Source organism: Solanum pennellii, chromosome 4, assembly GCF_001406875.1.
Source record: "Solanum pennellii chromosome 4, SPENNV200".
NCBI lineage: Eukaryota > Viridiplantae > Streptophyta > Magnoliopsida > Solanales > Solanaceae > Solanum > Solanum pennellii.
The window spans coordinates 4,295,461-4,312,761 of record NC_028640.1 but is presented as its reverse complement, the minus strand read 5'-3'; the positions used below and the strand labels follow the sequence as shown (position 1 = coordinate 4,312,761).

General features: G+C 29.7%; 1 protein-coding gene across 1 annotated transcript; it reads left to right on the top strand.

Moving 5' to 3' along the window:
* The first annotated feature begins 9,963 nt into the window (after positions 1-9,963).
* Positions 9,964-14,734, top strand: LOC107015706 (telomere repeat-binding protein 4-like). Its single transcript, XM_015216063.2, has 9 exons — positions 9,964-10,191; positions 11,226-11,374; positions 11,480-12,221; positions 12,310-12,546; positions 12,629-12,708; positions 12,902-13,143; positions 13,294-13,617; positions 13,700-13,763; positions 14,150-14,734. Exons 2-9 carry the CDS (start codon positions 11,294-11,296, stop codon positions 14,390-14,392), a joined length of 2,013 nt encoding a protein of 670 aa, XP_015071549.1. The 5' UTR covers positions 9,964-10,191; positions 11,226-11,293; the 3' UTR covers positions 14,393-14,734.
* Positions 14,735-17,301: the final 2,567 nt, after the last annotated feature.

Here is a 17,301-nt window from a genome sequence, read left to right as displayed (position 1 = left end):
TCGGGGTTTCTCAGATTCAGATTGGGCGAATGATAAAAATGACAGAAAATCTACATCGGGGTTTCTCGTTTTTTTGGGGCCGAACTTGATCTCCTGGTGTACAAAAAAACAACCCAAGGTCTCTCGGTCCTCGACTGAAGCTGAATACCGCGCCCTTGCTCTTCTTGCTGCTGAGACCATGTGGGTCACATATATTCTTCGCGAACTCCGCGCCACTCACACTGTTCCTGCTCTCTATTGTGACAACAAATCAACCATCTGTGTGGCCAAGAATTCCGTCCTACACACCAGAATGAAGCATGTTGATACCGATTGTCTCTTTGTTCGCGATGAAGTTCAGGCCGGCACCATGACTGTGCAGTATGTACCCACTGAAGAACAACCGGCTGATATTCTCACCAAGCCTCTCCCGAGCCGACAGCACGATTACCTCAGTTCCAAGCTTCCGTTCGCTTCCGCTCAGCTCAGCTTGAGGGGGGATAATAACAGATAGTATTAAATAAATAGTATTAAATAATATTAGTATTTACTGTGTACTAATCCTAGTCCTATTAGGATTAGTACTCCTTAATCCTAGTCCTATTAGGATTAGTACTCCTTCCTATATCTCCTATATATATCTCCCATGTATTCCCTTATTAGGTTAACACTTCAATACAATCAATATTCCTTCATATAGAAAAGAAAGTATAAATTGATTTATCAGAAACATCTTTACGTAACTCACAGTTTTCTTACAGCGTAGACTTAAAAGTGTTATACCTTTTTTATATATGAATTATAATAACTTACCTTTGAGGTTAGCTCAACTTGATTTTCAAGAATTGGCCTCTTGCTTGGCACCAAAGAGCAACTCTTTTGCTCCATTTTTTTTTAAAAAAAAAAAACTATTTATAGGAATTACTTTAATAAAAGTTAGAAGAGAAAAGAATAATATTGTGATTTAACTTGTAGTTGGAATACATTGAGACAATGCACCACATTGAAACTATTTAGTCCAACAGGATGACCTTTTGTGATATTATTATGCCATCCAAAAATTTGTGACAAGTCACTTTCCATTTATATTCCAATAGTCACACTGATTATAAAATTATCAAATCAATAAGTACAAAATGATATGTTTATTTTATATGTATGTTCATTTTATAACTTAATTATGGATGGTACTGAGGAAAAAACATTAATTATGTATGGTCAAAACTCAAGTAATAAATACTTTCATTTTCATTCATATTCTAAAGTTAAATTTATAATTTAATGTAAATATCGAGTCAAAATAAAACTATCAAATTATATAGGTCAAAATTTTGCTTTCTTTTTTCTTCATGTGATTTTTTTACTAGAGATTGATTCCACATCTACTTTACATACTTATAAATTTTCTTAGATAAAGTGATAATAAATATTACTAGTAAGTGGGCTTTATTGAGTATCAATTTTCCATATTACACCCCACCAACTTAATCACATCTTTTTTAGAATGATATATATCTAAAGATATAGATGCCTAAAGAATAGAAACTTCTAAAGAAGTAACATAACTTTTTTTAGATAAAACTATAAATAATGATGAGTACCTAATAAAAAGCATATTGTTTCACTACTCCCCATTCACTATTTATGTTTATTGTTGTATGTAATTAACTTAATATTCTTTGAGGGGTCATTAATAGAACATTCACCTTTCATTTCATCCATAAGAATCCACATTTTTTAAAGGTGAAATATCACTATCAACTCCTAATATCAAGCTAGTTTCACTAATTGCTCTCTTTGAATGAGTCCTAGAAAACCAATAAAGAAAATGGAGAAAGAACAAGTTAGGGTTAATTCATGAATTTATGAAATGTGCACATAAATTACTTTTACTTATGAGGCAAGAGTTAAAGGATATTTCAAGAACTTATATAAATGAAAGATGGTATAATGTTGACTATTAGACATGTGTTTCAATTGCATTGACTTGTGAACAATTGAACAACACATGCAAATTAACTCTACACAATCTAATTATTTTGCTGCTTAGAGTCGAGAAGCTCGTTAATTAATTTATAACGGGAGGATTAAAATTGGGTGTCAACACCTATAATTTATGTTTGACGATACTATGATAAAAATAACTTTATATTAACAATAATAAAGAGTGTTAAAGTCTTTACCGGCATTAATTAAGTGTCATTAGAATCAATGTTTCTAAAGGCTTTAGGAACATATACAAAAAAAGTGATAATTATCGCTAAAATACATATTTATCATTAATGAAAAATTAAATATCGCTAAAAGTCATTTCTATTATAGTTCGAACATTAATTTCTTAAAATTTTATTGCACAGAGACAAAAGTTGGAAATCAGCCATCAATTCAACGTCAATTAAATATATTTCATGTTTTAAGATTGTGCATAATATTAAACTATACAAAGGTCATAAACCTAAATATAATATGTCCCACTTAGCCACAAGATAAGATTAAGGATAACAATTTAATTTGGTCACGGTCCAAAAATATGTGTAAAGATACAATAACAACATGGTAGGTACTTACATATATAAATTAATTCAATGGATAAATGATTTTCCTTAGTGGTTTCCTTTTCATATTCTCTATTTGATTGGTAAATTATATGGAAAAATACGTCATACTTTCCCCAACTTTATGTATTTTTTTCCTTTTTTCATTTTCCTCTCAAGTGCACTTCTTGATTAAGTGGATTTGTCACTAAGAGGGGCTAATGTGTTATCGAAATATGCAAGGATTCAATTCATAAAAATAAAAATAAAAAACTCTATGATGAATTTAGATTCTCACCTTATGTTTTAATTTGGAGTATGCGAGTTGATCAACTAAATTCAGTAATTTTAAGGGGAAAGTACACTATATACTTCTCGTTTAACTGATACTAAATCAATATCATATATTGTATTGATATAATTAAAGCTGATAATTTCGCTTAACTGATACTAAATCAGTATCATAGACTGTATTGATATCATTAAGACTGATAATTTCACTTAATTGTGCTTAAATTAGAGTGTGTGTATATATATTATAGCATCGTTAACTAACGAGTAATTTCTGAACAGAAAACCTTAATGATACCAATCAAGTATATATATACTAATTTACTTTCAAGTTAAGAGAAATTATCACTCTCAATGAGTATTTAAGGAATTACTTTGAATTTGGATATGAACTTGCAATTATTTTAAATTTGTGTAGTATATTTATGTAATTTTCCTAATTTTAATTTAGAGATTATTCATTATATATACATAAGTTATTTAGTTTAGTACTTAATAATTGTTTCAAAAGAATTAAAATCTCAATTTTTTTCTTTTTTCTTTTTGTAAATTAGATTATTTGCATGACTTTGTCTGTGGCTTCATTAGGAATGTTTTTCTATATGAAGATCAATGCATTTAGCTAGATGAATATTATTAGTGATGCACTTTATTTTTAAGTATATGTCCTAGAGTAATTAATTGAATACATTTTTTTCTTTTGCTCTGTGTTTCACCTCATAATAGTATTTTGATAGCAATCAATGCACTAATTTATACAAGGAACAATAATATTCTCTTATTTTGTAATAATTCTACTCAAAAGTGTTTTTGCTAAAAATATTATCATTAATCCATTTAACTAAAGCAAAAAATCTTTGTTTGTATTCTTATAATTTCTTTTAGTATCTAATTAAACTTTTTTCTTCTATTATGATTATATATGATTATCTATAACATATCAAATAGGGAAAAAATTATTTTAACACGAAAAAGTTAAGACAAATTTTTTCATGATTCATTCTGAACAGTATATTAGCTTATTTTTAAAAATGAACTCAATTGAGCATGTCAAAATAGATCGCATAAGAAAATAAACTGATTAATAACCCATACAAACTTAAAAAAAGTTGAGCGAATCTCAATTTTATGAACTGATTTTGTCACTTTTACGTCTATACATAGGTGTGTGTATGTAATGTTGTGTCGTCATATGGCTAAATTGGTTAACATTTGATCTGGTTTGGATTGGGCCATATGTTTTAGAAGGGTGGGCTGAATAAGAGTCTAAAATGGGCCTTTGCGAGGCCCAAATAGTTAGCCTTCTCACTTCTTTTTGGACAACTTTCACATATATCAAATAAAAAATTAATATTTGTATGCTATAGCAAAGTTTGCATAATTGTGCTTCATAGCAAACATAGAAACTATATAATTCGCTATACATATACAGTTGAAGCAAATTGTATAAAACGAAGTGTATAAAACGAATTGTATTATTATAAGTGTGTAGAACGATTATATACAATTTGAAATTGTATAAAATGAGAAAGAGAGAAAGACAAAAGAGACTTGACAAGGAATATACAATTGAATCGAATTGTATAAAACGAGAAAGAGAGAAATTAGATACAATTTGAAAATTGTATAAAACGAGAAAGAGAGAAAGGCAAAAGAAACTGGGCAGGGAGTATTTTTATTGTATAATTATAAGTGTATAGGACGAAAATATATGTACTTGCATGTGTATATACATTTTCTCACGCTTTATACAAACAGAAACACAATTTATACATTTCGCTTCTGTTTGTATAAGTGAGAAAGGTGAGGGTGGCGAGCGAGATTTGGAGAGTGGCGAGCGAGATCCGGAAGAGGGGAGAGAGGAGAACAAAAATATATGTATTTATTCAATTTTCTCTACTTTATACAATTAGAAACAATTTTTATATACTTGTGTTTGTATAAAAAAAAAATTAAAACTTTAAAGTAAACTATTCAAATTTTCATACTAATAAATAAAAAATTTATAACAACATCCAAAGTAATATACTGCAATATTTGGCTAACATATCATACACTGAATTGATTCTTTATTATTATAAATAACACTAGTACAATACATAAAATTAAAGATTTTAGGTAGTATAAAGGGAGAAAAGGTTGACCCTAATTTTTTTTTTCCTACATACTTGAATTTTAATTAGGGATGGTTATAGTTTTAAATAATTTAAATGATTTGAAATTTTTTAAAAAATCAATGGCACATTTAAATCATACCCCAAATCAAATAAAATAAAAAAACACAAGATTCACTGAAACAACAAGTAGACAGATCTAGTGGAACTGCATTTCATTTTAACGCTCCAACGTAATCTTGTTTCTTTGTAACAGTTCAATTCTAATTTTTATGTTCCATTTAGAATTAACAAAGTGGATGTGTGTACTTCACACATCATGATTAACTTGCCCCGACCCATTTTTTATTTTGACATTTTATCTTAGCTTTATTCCATTTTAATTCTTCAACTCTATTTTATATACCATTCAAATACAAAATACTAATTTTATGATTTATTTATTTTTATATATGTTTTTCATTTTAAAAAAATACTAATGGATAACATCATTTTAATTATTATTTTAAAGTTCCTCTACTTTAATATGTGAAAAAATAACCAACGAAAGTGTATTGTTGTTTTCAAAACAATTAATTAAATTAAACGATATAACATATTTTTTTCATATGTAGTCTATTTGGATTTAACTTAAATACTTGCTTTCTAATTTTTCATCAACTAAATACGAATAAAAAAAATCTCATCTTCATTACTAATTATTCACACTACAAAAAATGTTAAAACTCAACACACTTCGTTGAGTTGTCATTGATTTTCTTGAGAAAGAAAATCGACGCACGGTAACTCATGAACTAAGAAAATCTACACAAACTGGGATTCTGAGTTTTACGGAAGGATTTATACAACTATTCCAAGAAAATATGATAATTAGATTATGAAAATACTATAGAAACTGAATCTCAACAATAATCCCAAGATTTAGAAACTCTAGGTCTAAGCAAGATATGAAAAATCAAGAATCGAACTAAATTATGGAGACCTAATGGATAAAAGGAACCCACTAGTGAAATCCACATATCTGGCGACGAAATTCACAAATAAATCCTTCGATTTCAGGGCTTTTTGCTCTAAGTTTGAATTATTTTTTTGGAGAATAAGGTTTTAGTTAGGTTCTGACTAAATTATATTGCTTAAATTAAGTAAAACGACATAGTTTAGGTGTAAAACGATATAGTTTAAATGTTTGAAGCGTAGGAGAAAGACAAAATGATCCTGACTTAAAACTGACGAGGCCATCGACATCCCCTGACCGACGGTCCATCCTAACAGGGCGTCTTTTGGCGTCTGAGACTAAGTTAGAGGGTCACAATCTACTGTACCTGGACTACGGTCCGTACGTCCAACCGTGGGTCATGTTTTTTTCTAGGAATTCTGGGTGGCCAACCCACGGACCCTACCTACGGTCCGTGGTCCAAGCCATGGTTATGGTTTAGCCTTCGTAAGTGGCACCTGCAAACTCAGAAAATATGCTACTGCCTCTTTTTCGTCAGTGGATCGTGTTTTATTTTTATCTTTCTAAATCTGAAGTCGAATCAAATAACCAAACTTAGTAAATTATTAATCCAAAATCAAATCAAAAAATTAAAAAAATAATTCGAACTAAAATTCAATTTTATTTGATTTATTTTTTTGGTTTAGTTCAAATAATGTACACTCCTAATTATAATGGAGTAAATAGGATGTGCTACATGAATTATTGATATCCATCATTCTCAATATTCTAAATTGGAATTTTTTATTAAAAATAAAAAAATATTAGGGAAAAAAGTTTGAAATATATTTGAACTTTAAACAGAAATTGTTGTAACAATTTCAAATTTTGGGGTAAGATCTATTACCTATGCACTATTCAATAGTGTATTTGAAAAATATATAATTGCTCAGTTGGACAAATTATTTTTTAAAATGATACAATATTTATGATGTCCACATTGACACCCTTATATCTTTAAAATACACTATTAAATAGTGTGGGTAATAAATTTTGCCCAAAATTTGAGATTGTCACAACAATTTCGATCAAAGTTCTGATATATTCAAATTGTTTTTTCAAAAATATTATCATTTCATCCCGATATTCAAATGCAACACCTCTAATTAAGAATAAATGAATACTTATCGATCTATTACCATTTTTCTTTTATAGTATTAAGGCAAATATTGTGCAACCTACTAAACCAATTTTCCCAATATTATATGGTACCAACTTATCATTAATTAAAGAATAAAAATCCGTGAGAATATCCAACTCCGAGTTGTTTGGTGCTAGTCTTTCTCTCTTTGTCAAAAGTAGGAAAAGCTAACCCAAAATAAATTAAATAAAAAAATTTGAACTTTGAAGTTGAATATTTCCAAATTAAAAATGTCATGGATAAGTCATGGATAAGAAGAAGATACATTTAATTTATTCATCCATTTATTATTAGTTGGATGGAATTGGGTCTTTTGAAAAGTTCTAATTGATGAAGTAATGTATTGTCACATCCAAATTAAGCAATACTAGTAATACTAGCAACTCTTTAAGACCAAGAATTTAATATTAATATCAAAGAGGATGCGTGTTAATCCTTATGTACTTTCGGTGCTCGATATATCTATATTTCAGGTTTAATTAATTTAAATTTATATTATATAAAAACTATCGATGAAGAAAATGTTCTTTATTAACATAAAAATAGTTATTCCAAATCTAATATTGAAACTTCTAAATAAAAATGAATGATTCTATTTGTCCATCAAAACATTCGAGTATTAATGGAAGAAATGCTCTTTATAAACAAAACATGTCAGCGAGGTTCAAAATAATAGAGTGTATGCAGATTTGTTATTCCTATCTCGTGGAGATAGAAAAATTATTTTCGAAAAATAACTCTCGATAATTAAACACTTTTTATGTATTAAAAAATAAAAATAAAAATCTATGTTCAAATTTGATACCTCTATTTAAGGATGAATAATCATATTCATCACATCAAAACGACAAGTCGACAACCAATCATATACACAGATCATCTTCTTTTCTCTTCTTTTTTTTTGGAGGGGTTAATTTCACTCGATGTACGATATTCTATATTGAAGCTCGACTAAAACTAGAATTGTGTAAGAAAGTCACACATAGGGGGGAAATGCTTCGTAACAAAAGACAACTTGATATCCAAGAGAATTTGAATCCAAAATCTTTAATTAAGAATAAAAAAATGCATACCATTCTACTATGATCCTGATCGGTCAACCACCTTTTAAGTTCAATCACAAAAACTTACGTCTACTTTACAACCCTCACAAAGTCATAACAACTACCTCGAATCTACTTGAATGAACATGTGATTAAGTTAATACATTAATCATTTTATAAGTATCTCTAGTACTTATATTATTGATGAGTAGTTTGTGTAATTAATTGTAACTGACCAGTCCTGTTTAAAATGCTTTTTTCATTAAATTACGTAAGAAGAATATGTAATTACGTTACAAATAGTATAAGTTAATTAAACAGGGTAATTTACTTTATTTAATTAAAATACTATTTGTAACGTGAATCTTATTTTTTACAAAAATCACAAAATATAGAGCGGATGTTTATGAGATTTTGTCATAAATATATCCTCAACAAAGTACGAGGTTAAGTTCTTATTTATATTGTTGGAATATTTTTATATAAATATAATTTTTATACAATTATTTTCATGCTAAAAAAATTACATTCTACTTCAACTTTTACGTTTTTTCATCTTCCTCCGTACAAAAAAAAAATTGCTTACTACAAATCAATTAATTAATTTATTTTAGAAAAACTTTTCCAACCATTTTGACTCTTCAATAAAGCATTCTTTTAAAATATTAATTACACTAAACACCTCTCTATAATTTAGGCATGATACTATTTTTATTGTTGGACCTATATTTTAGAGATTATACATAATTAGAAACCAAAGAATATTTCTCAATTTAATATATTTTGTTTATATTTGTATGATATTGACATAAGAAAAGTTTGAAAATGGAGTTACATAATCGGTAATTGATTCAGATTATAGATCACTCAGTCTATTTGAGTTTGACTCATAATTTTTGTTATTATATTTCTATGAAATAAGTAATTAAAAATGATAGATTCAATTAAAATTCAACAATGACAACTAAACATGAGAATTGTGCTTGTTGTGAGACTTAATTCAGCACCTTATGATACGAGCTGACGACAATCATACATTGCATGTGTCTATGTTTTCGTAGATATATACCCCTCTTTTTCAAGAGGATTCGCTATATGTCAATCCCTAATACGCTTGTCTCTTCAGCTTAAATTATCTGTTGAGATTTTTTATAAAAGTTATCTCAAATTATTTATTGTTTCAAAAGTTTAAAATAAAATTAAATATTTTTTCTCATGTAACTCTAAATTAGTAGAATTCATTAACTAATTATTCTTGAATATTATACACACCTTAATTATAGAGGGTAATATTATGACTTTTCAAATACTAAATAAAGGAAAAAATATTTTTACCTTTCATCCCTTTTTATTTATCTAATTTATTCCATCCAGTTCATATTTACTTGATCCTTATACTAAAGATATATTTTTCATTAACTTTACTTGTTCAATTAAAAAAATAAGATAGTTTTATCATATTTTCTCACTATCTATCTTTATTATTAAATGACCACATAAAATACAAGCAAACAAATTTTGATTTTCAAATATTAATTTATAAATTTAGCTTACTTAAATAAACCCCTAATAATTATTTTTTAAAAAAGAGAAGTGTCTTATCACAAAGTAAAATAAAATGGAGGAAATATTTAAAATAGATATCACTTTACTTGCTCAATTTACAAAATAAAAAAAAATAATATTTTTAATTATTAATTTATCAATTAATAATATTTACTCTTATTATTAACTACAGACAAAATTAGATGTTTCCAATGTTTGACCGGACAATAATACCCTTTTAACCGGACCTTTTTTTATTTTTATTTTTTTTTTTTTGTTCATCACATTTTAAAGCATATATATACCCGTAAAAACTACCTTACATCATTTTTGTGGGGTTTTAGCACTGTTGCTTTCGGTTTTATTTTATTTCTCAAACCCAGAGGTTTTTCATTTCTATCCAAAAACAAATCCATTTAGAGAAAAAAAAAAACTAAAATCAAATTCAACATAAATTAATTTTCATCTATTTTTTGTGCAAATTTTCGTTGTTTGATTACCAAATTGTCGAAGAATCTGTACAGAATCACATCCAGATCTCTCTCATCAGGTAATTTTGAACTTCGTTTTGTTGGGTTGATTTTTTGTGATGTGGAGTATTTGTTCTGCATTTGTTTGATTTGATGTTTTTTGTTGATTTGAGTGGTTGTAATTTGGTTGAATAATTGAATTTTGGTTGTTTTTCGATGTATTTGATTCCGATATGTTTGATTGATTATTTGTTGGTGGAATTCAGTTTGATCATTGTGGAGATCTGATCGGATTTTCTGAATTTTTATTTTTATTTGTATTTTATTCGATTGCGTGAATTTCAAGGATTCTACAGAGGTTTTTGCTCATAACTCAAACAGAGAAACTGGAATTTGCTGTTGGATGAGTTTTTTTTTCTTCTTTTACTGTTGAATTGTAACATTAGAAAAGTGATCAGGTGTAACTGATTGGTAATTGTCGAGAGATATTTTATTTTTCGGATTTTTCGAGAATTTTTCGAGTTTTTTGCGGATGATCCGAGTGTTGAACTTTAAATTGCGAAATTCGATGCATCAAATTGTGAAAATGGAAAATGATTTAGGTATGTTTTTTTCTGTATTATTGTTGATTGGAAGTTGGAGGTGTAGGGACGGATCTGCTTTGTGGAATGAAAGTTTTCTTTTGAAGTTGTGTTGCTCGGGCTCTCCGAATTCGGATGAGTGTGTATCGGATCTTCCAAAAGTAGTGCATTCTACTTTTGGAGGATCCGACATGGGTTTGGCAGGTATTCTGGAGAGTCCGTGCAACGTATTCATTGTTATCGGTTTTTTCTTGTTGGCTGCAACTAGCAGGTTGATATATTCGAGGAACAGGCTAGATCTTTTTTATGATTTCAGCATTCCAAATTGTCAACTCCAAACATCTTGAGGGGCTTAAAGTACAATGATCAAATGTCACCCTGAAACTAAATCAATTAGTGTCATTATATTATCGTGCCTTTGCATAGTAATCAATGAATGTACTTAATTTTCTGATTTGGGAATGATGTATATTTTGGCCTTTTGTTTATGCTATACGGTATGATTTATAACCGGCTTTTATTTACTTCTCTAGCTTGAAGTGATATTGGTGTCAATGGCTCATTGTACATGATCATCACATATTGGCATGCTATCTGAGATATGTCGTCGAAGAAGAGAGTAAGGCATGGTTTCAGTGGCTTTGAATTTCCTGTTATACCAAAAGCTCCTAGATCAGTTAGAGTAAGTAAGCTCAAATTGTGAATATTATCCATTCTGTTACGAGTTCTCGTTCTCTTTTTTCGTTTATGTTTTTCTAAATATCTCTGCAATTCCGATTTGTTTCAGAGGAGACACTCGCACAAAAATATAAACAATGATCAAATTTGTGCATTTGAATTACTGGCGACTGTTGCTGGTGAACTATTACAGGAGAGCGAAAGCTCTGCTTGCAGTAATGCAGTGATAGAAAAAGATAAGCTCTCCGATTGCAGGGAAGTTGTGAAACGTGAGCAACTCAAAGAAGATAAAGCTGTGAAATCAGAGTGCTTTGACCAGGGGAGTTGTGTCGAAAGCGCTCATCTACCGGAACCTGCAGTGCAAGAGCCAAATCTCAAGTATAGCTTGGATAAACCTAATCATATAGAGAATAACATTTTTCGCACTGAAGTAGAAGGCGCATCCTCTAATCTTGAGGATGTCTGTGACAAGAGAACTGATACAGGTACACAAAAACAGCTGACTGATGACGGCAAGCAGACTGAAGACTTAACTTTGGCTAACTCTAGCAGTGTGAAGGGTCCAATTGAGAAACGTGTGAATAACAATTCCGCAATTAACTCAGACAGTAGTGTACAGTTGCCCTGGTACAGGGCGGTTCCTAGGCCTTCTTTTGGAAAGCAAAGGAACAATGTTAAGTTAGGTATTAGAGATGATGACGAAAATTCTTTTGGATCTTATCGACACAACACAAACATAAGAGCCTTCAGGCAAACATCACGTAATGGATACAAAAGTATGAGAAAGATGTTGACTAATAGACGCTGGAAAGTAGCTCCTCAGTTGAAGGACTGGGAACGTTCATGCTCCAGTAAGTGGAGTTATACCTCTTAGAATTTTGTTACTTACTTTTACCTTGTTATCGCTCATCTTCTAATTGCATGTTTTTGGTGTTTTAGAATATGGAATGAAGTCTTTTCACAGAAACAGGAAAAGAGTATGTGCACTAGAAAGATGCCGATTTGAAATTCCATCAAAGAGAAGAAAATTGTGTCACTATAGCTCGGTTGTCGCTTATGATCAACAGGCCAATAGTAAAAGCATTTCAAACTCACCTGAAAAGGGAATCAAGAGAGACATTACAGGAGCGGGGGATTCAGCTTCAGTCAGAAATCATCGAAAGAAGGATTCTAATGGTAAGACCATTGAAACTTTTTTATTTGTTGATTTGACACATTGTTTGATATTTTTTAACACCCGTTTGATTTGTTTTCTCAGTAAAATTTAGCATCAAGTCATTCAAAGTACCAGAGCTTTTTATAGAGGTCCCTGAAAATGAAACTGTTGGTTCCCTGAAGGTAGGCATCTTAGTTAGGTTTATGATGAAAACTACTTAATCTTCTGCATCGGGGGAATCATACCAACATATCAAGGGATTTGACCCGGTTTATCAACTATGCATTATTAATTTTTATATTTATAGTATACTCTTGTGGATTTTGAAGATATCCAAGATCTGATTAAAACAAAATTTACTTTGGGGTTATGTAGAGGACAGTAATGGAGGCTGTAAAATCTATTCTGGGAAGTGGATTGCGTGTCGGTATGGTTGTCCAGGGGAAGAAGGTCAGAGATGACAATAAAACTCTACAGCAGGCTGGTATCTCTCAGAATGGAAACCTCGATACTTTGGGTTTTACGTTGGAGCCAAGTTCTTATCCAGTTTCTCCATCGTTGCATTCTAAAGATCTTCCTGCTCTGTCACCATATGTTGCTGATCATGAACTAACTCGGTATAGTCGAGGACTTGTACATTTTGTGCTTTTGACTACTATTCCATTATACATTTATCAAAGTTAAAAAAAGATCATAATTTTAATAGATTATAGCCTACCATACGACAGTTTATTGTGCTTGGACTAATATAGCATCTTTGTATTCAGGCGACCACCTAGTCCTATCATGGAACTAGAGCTTCCAAGTTTTTCATCGGCTCTTTCAGAGACTAGGTTAGATGAGCATGATAAAGATTACCATGAATTGGCGCTATCACCTAAAAATCCTATCGATCCTCCAAGTGATGTAGCTATTTCTGATTCTAGAGCCTTGGTCGTTCTCTCTCCTCTGAATGCTGAGGCACATCCGGTGGTTCCTGTGAACCCAAAAAATAGATGTTCTGAACATTCACAACGTAGAACAAGGAGACCGTTCTCAGTCGCAGAAGTAGAAGCTCTAGTTGAAGCTGTGGAGCAGCTTGGAACTGGAAGGTATCTGAACTATAATATCATGTTCTGTAAATTTGTGATCCTCCAAGCAACTGCATTCTTATTGATCTCTGATTACATGCAGATGGCGGGACGTCAAAATCCGTGCTTTTGAGTATGCTGACCATCGAACTTATGTTGACGTGAAGGTTAGACATCTAATTAGTGCATTTTTATCTTTTCCGCATTTACGAAGAAAGGATATCGTTTTGTTTCACTCGGAGACTTGGCTAATTTTGGGAATTGATGTTCTATATCCTTGATATTTCTGGATGCTATGCTTAGCTCCAAAGTAAATATCATTGTAGTTTTGTTAAAAGATGATTTACATACTGAAATGACTTAGTATGATATCGTAAACTTGTTTAGTACTTTTTGGCTTACTAAATATATGACATCTCTGAGTGATTGCATGAAGAGGCGAAATCAGAACATGAATTGTTCTTGATAAGCTTAGATCTTATACTGTCTTAATTCTGTATTAGCAAATCGAATGACTCTTTCTCATCATCTCGTGTGACGTGATTTACATTAGGATAAATGGAAGACATTAGTCCATACAGCAAGCATTGCCCCACAGCAAAGAAGGGGCGAGCCGGTACCACAGGAGCTTCTGGACAGGGTCTTAGTTGCCCATGACTACTGGTCTAAGCAACATGGGAAGAATCAAGCTGAACCTGCAAAAATGACCGAGGCTCAGATGCTGCACGTTGGCACCTTAGAGAACAGCAACGATTCCAACTCAATGCCAAGCAAGATGGTCGGGTCAGCTATATGAATCCCTCATTGTTTAACATACTATTACGGGAAACACAACGATGAATTGTAAAGAAAATGTCTTGCCGGTGACTAGTTAACGCAACTCAACACACACCTGTTTTTCCTCTGTGACTGGAAAACAGGTAGTTGTAAATGAATTCATTGAATAAAGCAGTCTAACAAACAGGGCATTAGGACGGATCTCTCTGTTTATGTTGGTTCTATTCTTTTCATATAATTGTTAGCATGTGATAAGAATATACAACAATTCAAATGTATTATTATGTACATTAGGTTGTTTACTGGGGGATATAATTTCAAATGTACATTACTTCATTTACATTTTGTAACTTTCATATGATATACTTGTCCTTCGGTCGAAAATCTATCGGAAACAATCTCTACCTTTCAAGCAGTAAAGGCTGAATACATTACGTGAGAAAGAGACTCAAACTTCATCTTAAACATTCTAATCTTAAAGAATAGGCTGAATACATTACGTGAGAAAGAGACTCAAACTTCATCTTAAACATTCTAATCTTAAAGAATGCATATGACACATTAACATGTTTTTACTGTGTTAGTTGAATACTCTAACTTATAAAATGATTATCTAGATACTTTCAAAAAATTTGTGTATCGCACTAGCATCGGGTGTCTATGAGACACAATAGGAACGAGTTGGAGTTAATTGCCGATTGAAATCAAGTTAAGATGTTTGGATATGCATAGTTAAAAATACTTGTTTGTTGAAGTTAAAATTTTGAATATCGATTCATGTATTATGACTAGAAAAAATTTGAACTAAGAATAAAAATTAAATAATAAAAATATGAAGAAAAAAAAATAAAAACACAACAATAATAATAAAAAATAAATATAAATAAATAAAAGTTGACAGTGAAGTAATCCCTTCCTTTAAGCAACACGTTACTTGTGGCTTGAGATATAAAGACTTACGTAACTTTAGTCTTTAGGTTGCTTCAAAAGATGGGCAATGAAATAATTCTATTGATTTAATAAAAAAAGTATTTATATTCGATATTCATATCAAATAATCAAACAAATAAATACAAGATTAGTCTTTGTTTTAATTTTTTAGCATGTCAGACGATAGTTAAGTTCGATATATATGTTTTAATTTTAATTTGTCACTCTTCTAGCTAAACATTTTTGTTTGATATAATTATATAAATATCGAATATAAATAAAAGGTGTTAAATTAAAGTTGCGACCAAACTAGGACAGACAAATACATAAGCAAAAAAGGTCGTTACAACTGACTTCTTACGTTTAATTTAAGTAAAGTAATCAGAAAATAAATCTACCGACAAGTATCCTTTTTTATTTTTGCGAGTGATTTGATTGCTCATTAAAATTATATAAATATTAGTAATATAAGATTTTAATGTGTTAAAAATTATATATCATTACTAAAATAGGATGCAAAATAATATCCTTAAGTGAGAGATTTAATTAATTCAAATTCAGAAATTTAACATTTCACCTCTGTTAAATACTAGACTTCTCTGTATTAATTACGACTTTTGAAGTTAAACTGAAGTGATAATTACTTCTCAATTTTCAATTAGAGATCACAAGTTAAGCTATGAGTATGAAATTATTTTTCATATAAAATAATAAATTTAAATTAATCGAACATAAAATTAAATAAAGTCACATTTTTATTTTTATGGTCATAAATATTTACTTTATTTAATACAACATGAGACCACTGTACCTTCATCCAACTTCCCCAAAAAAAAGGTCTGATATTAAATTTAAAGCAAACCAGTGATGCAACCAGCCTGGCAAATTTCTTTATTTTTTAATTTTAATAATTATATAAATATCTTATCCATTCACTTTTTAATCAAAAAAAATATCAGATCTGTGACATTTGTCTTTTTACTGTGGATAAAATAATATTCTTTTTATTAATTAATTAATTATAGGAGTTTGGACTATCTTAAATATTCATATTGGACCAATAGAATCTTTTGATTCTTCTGTCACAAAAAGATATATATTCTAATAATTTTCATCTTTTAAATTTGTCAAAAGTGAACAATCTTAATTTTTGTATATGTCTTGACAAATTCTATCGGCTAGATCTAATTAAAACCATAAAGAAAAAATATTATATTAAAATACTAAAAAGGATTACTACAACACAAGATAGACCAAAAAAGACTAGTCAAAAGCTGTGCTTTAAAAAAATGAAAGGGATATGTGAATTGTGATGGTGAAATCATTACTAGATCCTACAAATTATTAGTATATAATAATAATTAATTTAGTGTAATTTTATAAGTTTAAGAAAATAATTTGTATATTTTTTTTATTTTTACGAGTAGAGGTGTTATTTTTGATAGAATTTCAATTTAAATAAAAACTTTACAAAGCAGTTTTGAAAAAATAATTTGAATTTTATTTTTGAATCACTTCTTAAATTTCAAGTTTTGAATTTTATTAAATTTTAGATGATATATTTATACATGTTAATGCACTTTTATGATATTTTATAAAATTAAAATAAGTGAATTCAATTAAATTCGTAATCGATAATCTAGTTCTTCACAATATTATTTTGAAAAAATTACATAAATACACATCTTGTTTATTTTTAAAAAAATTACAAAAATTACCTCTTGGATACATTTGTATCCCTTCTCAGATACATTTGTATCCCTTCTCAGACACATACTTATTCTTCTAGGATACATTCCTCCCCTTTCGAATACATCTCTCCCATTTATCATTCACAAACGATGAGCTATGTATTATATACAAGTTCCTGATGTATCTGTGATCGTATGAATTTTAATGAATTATTGCATTTTGAGAATAAGAAAAAAATAGAAATAAAATATTGTTAACTCTTAACCCTAGGGTGTGCATCGGTCGATTGGTTCTATTTATCGGTTT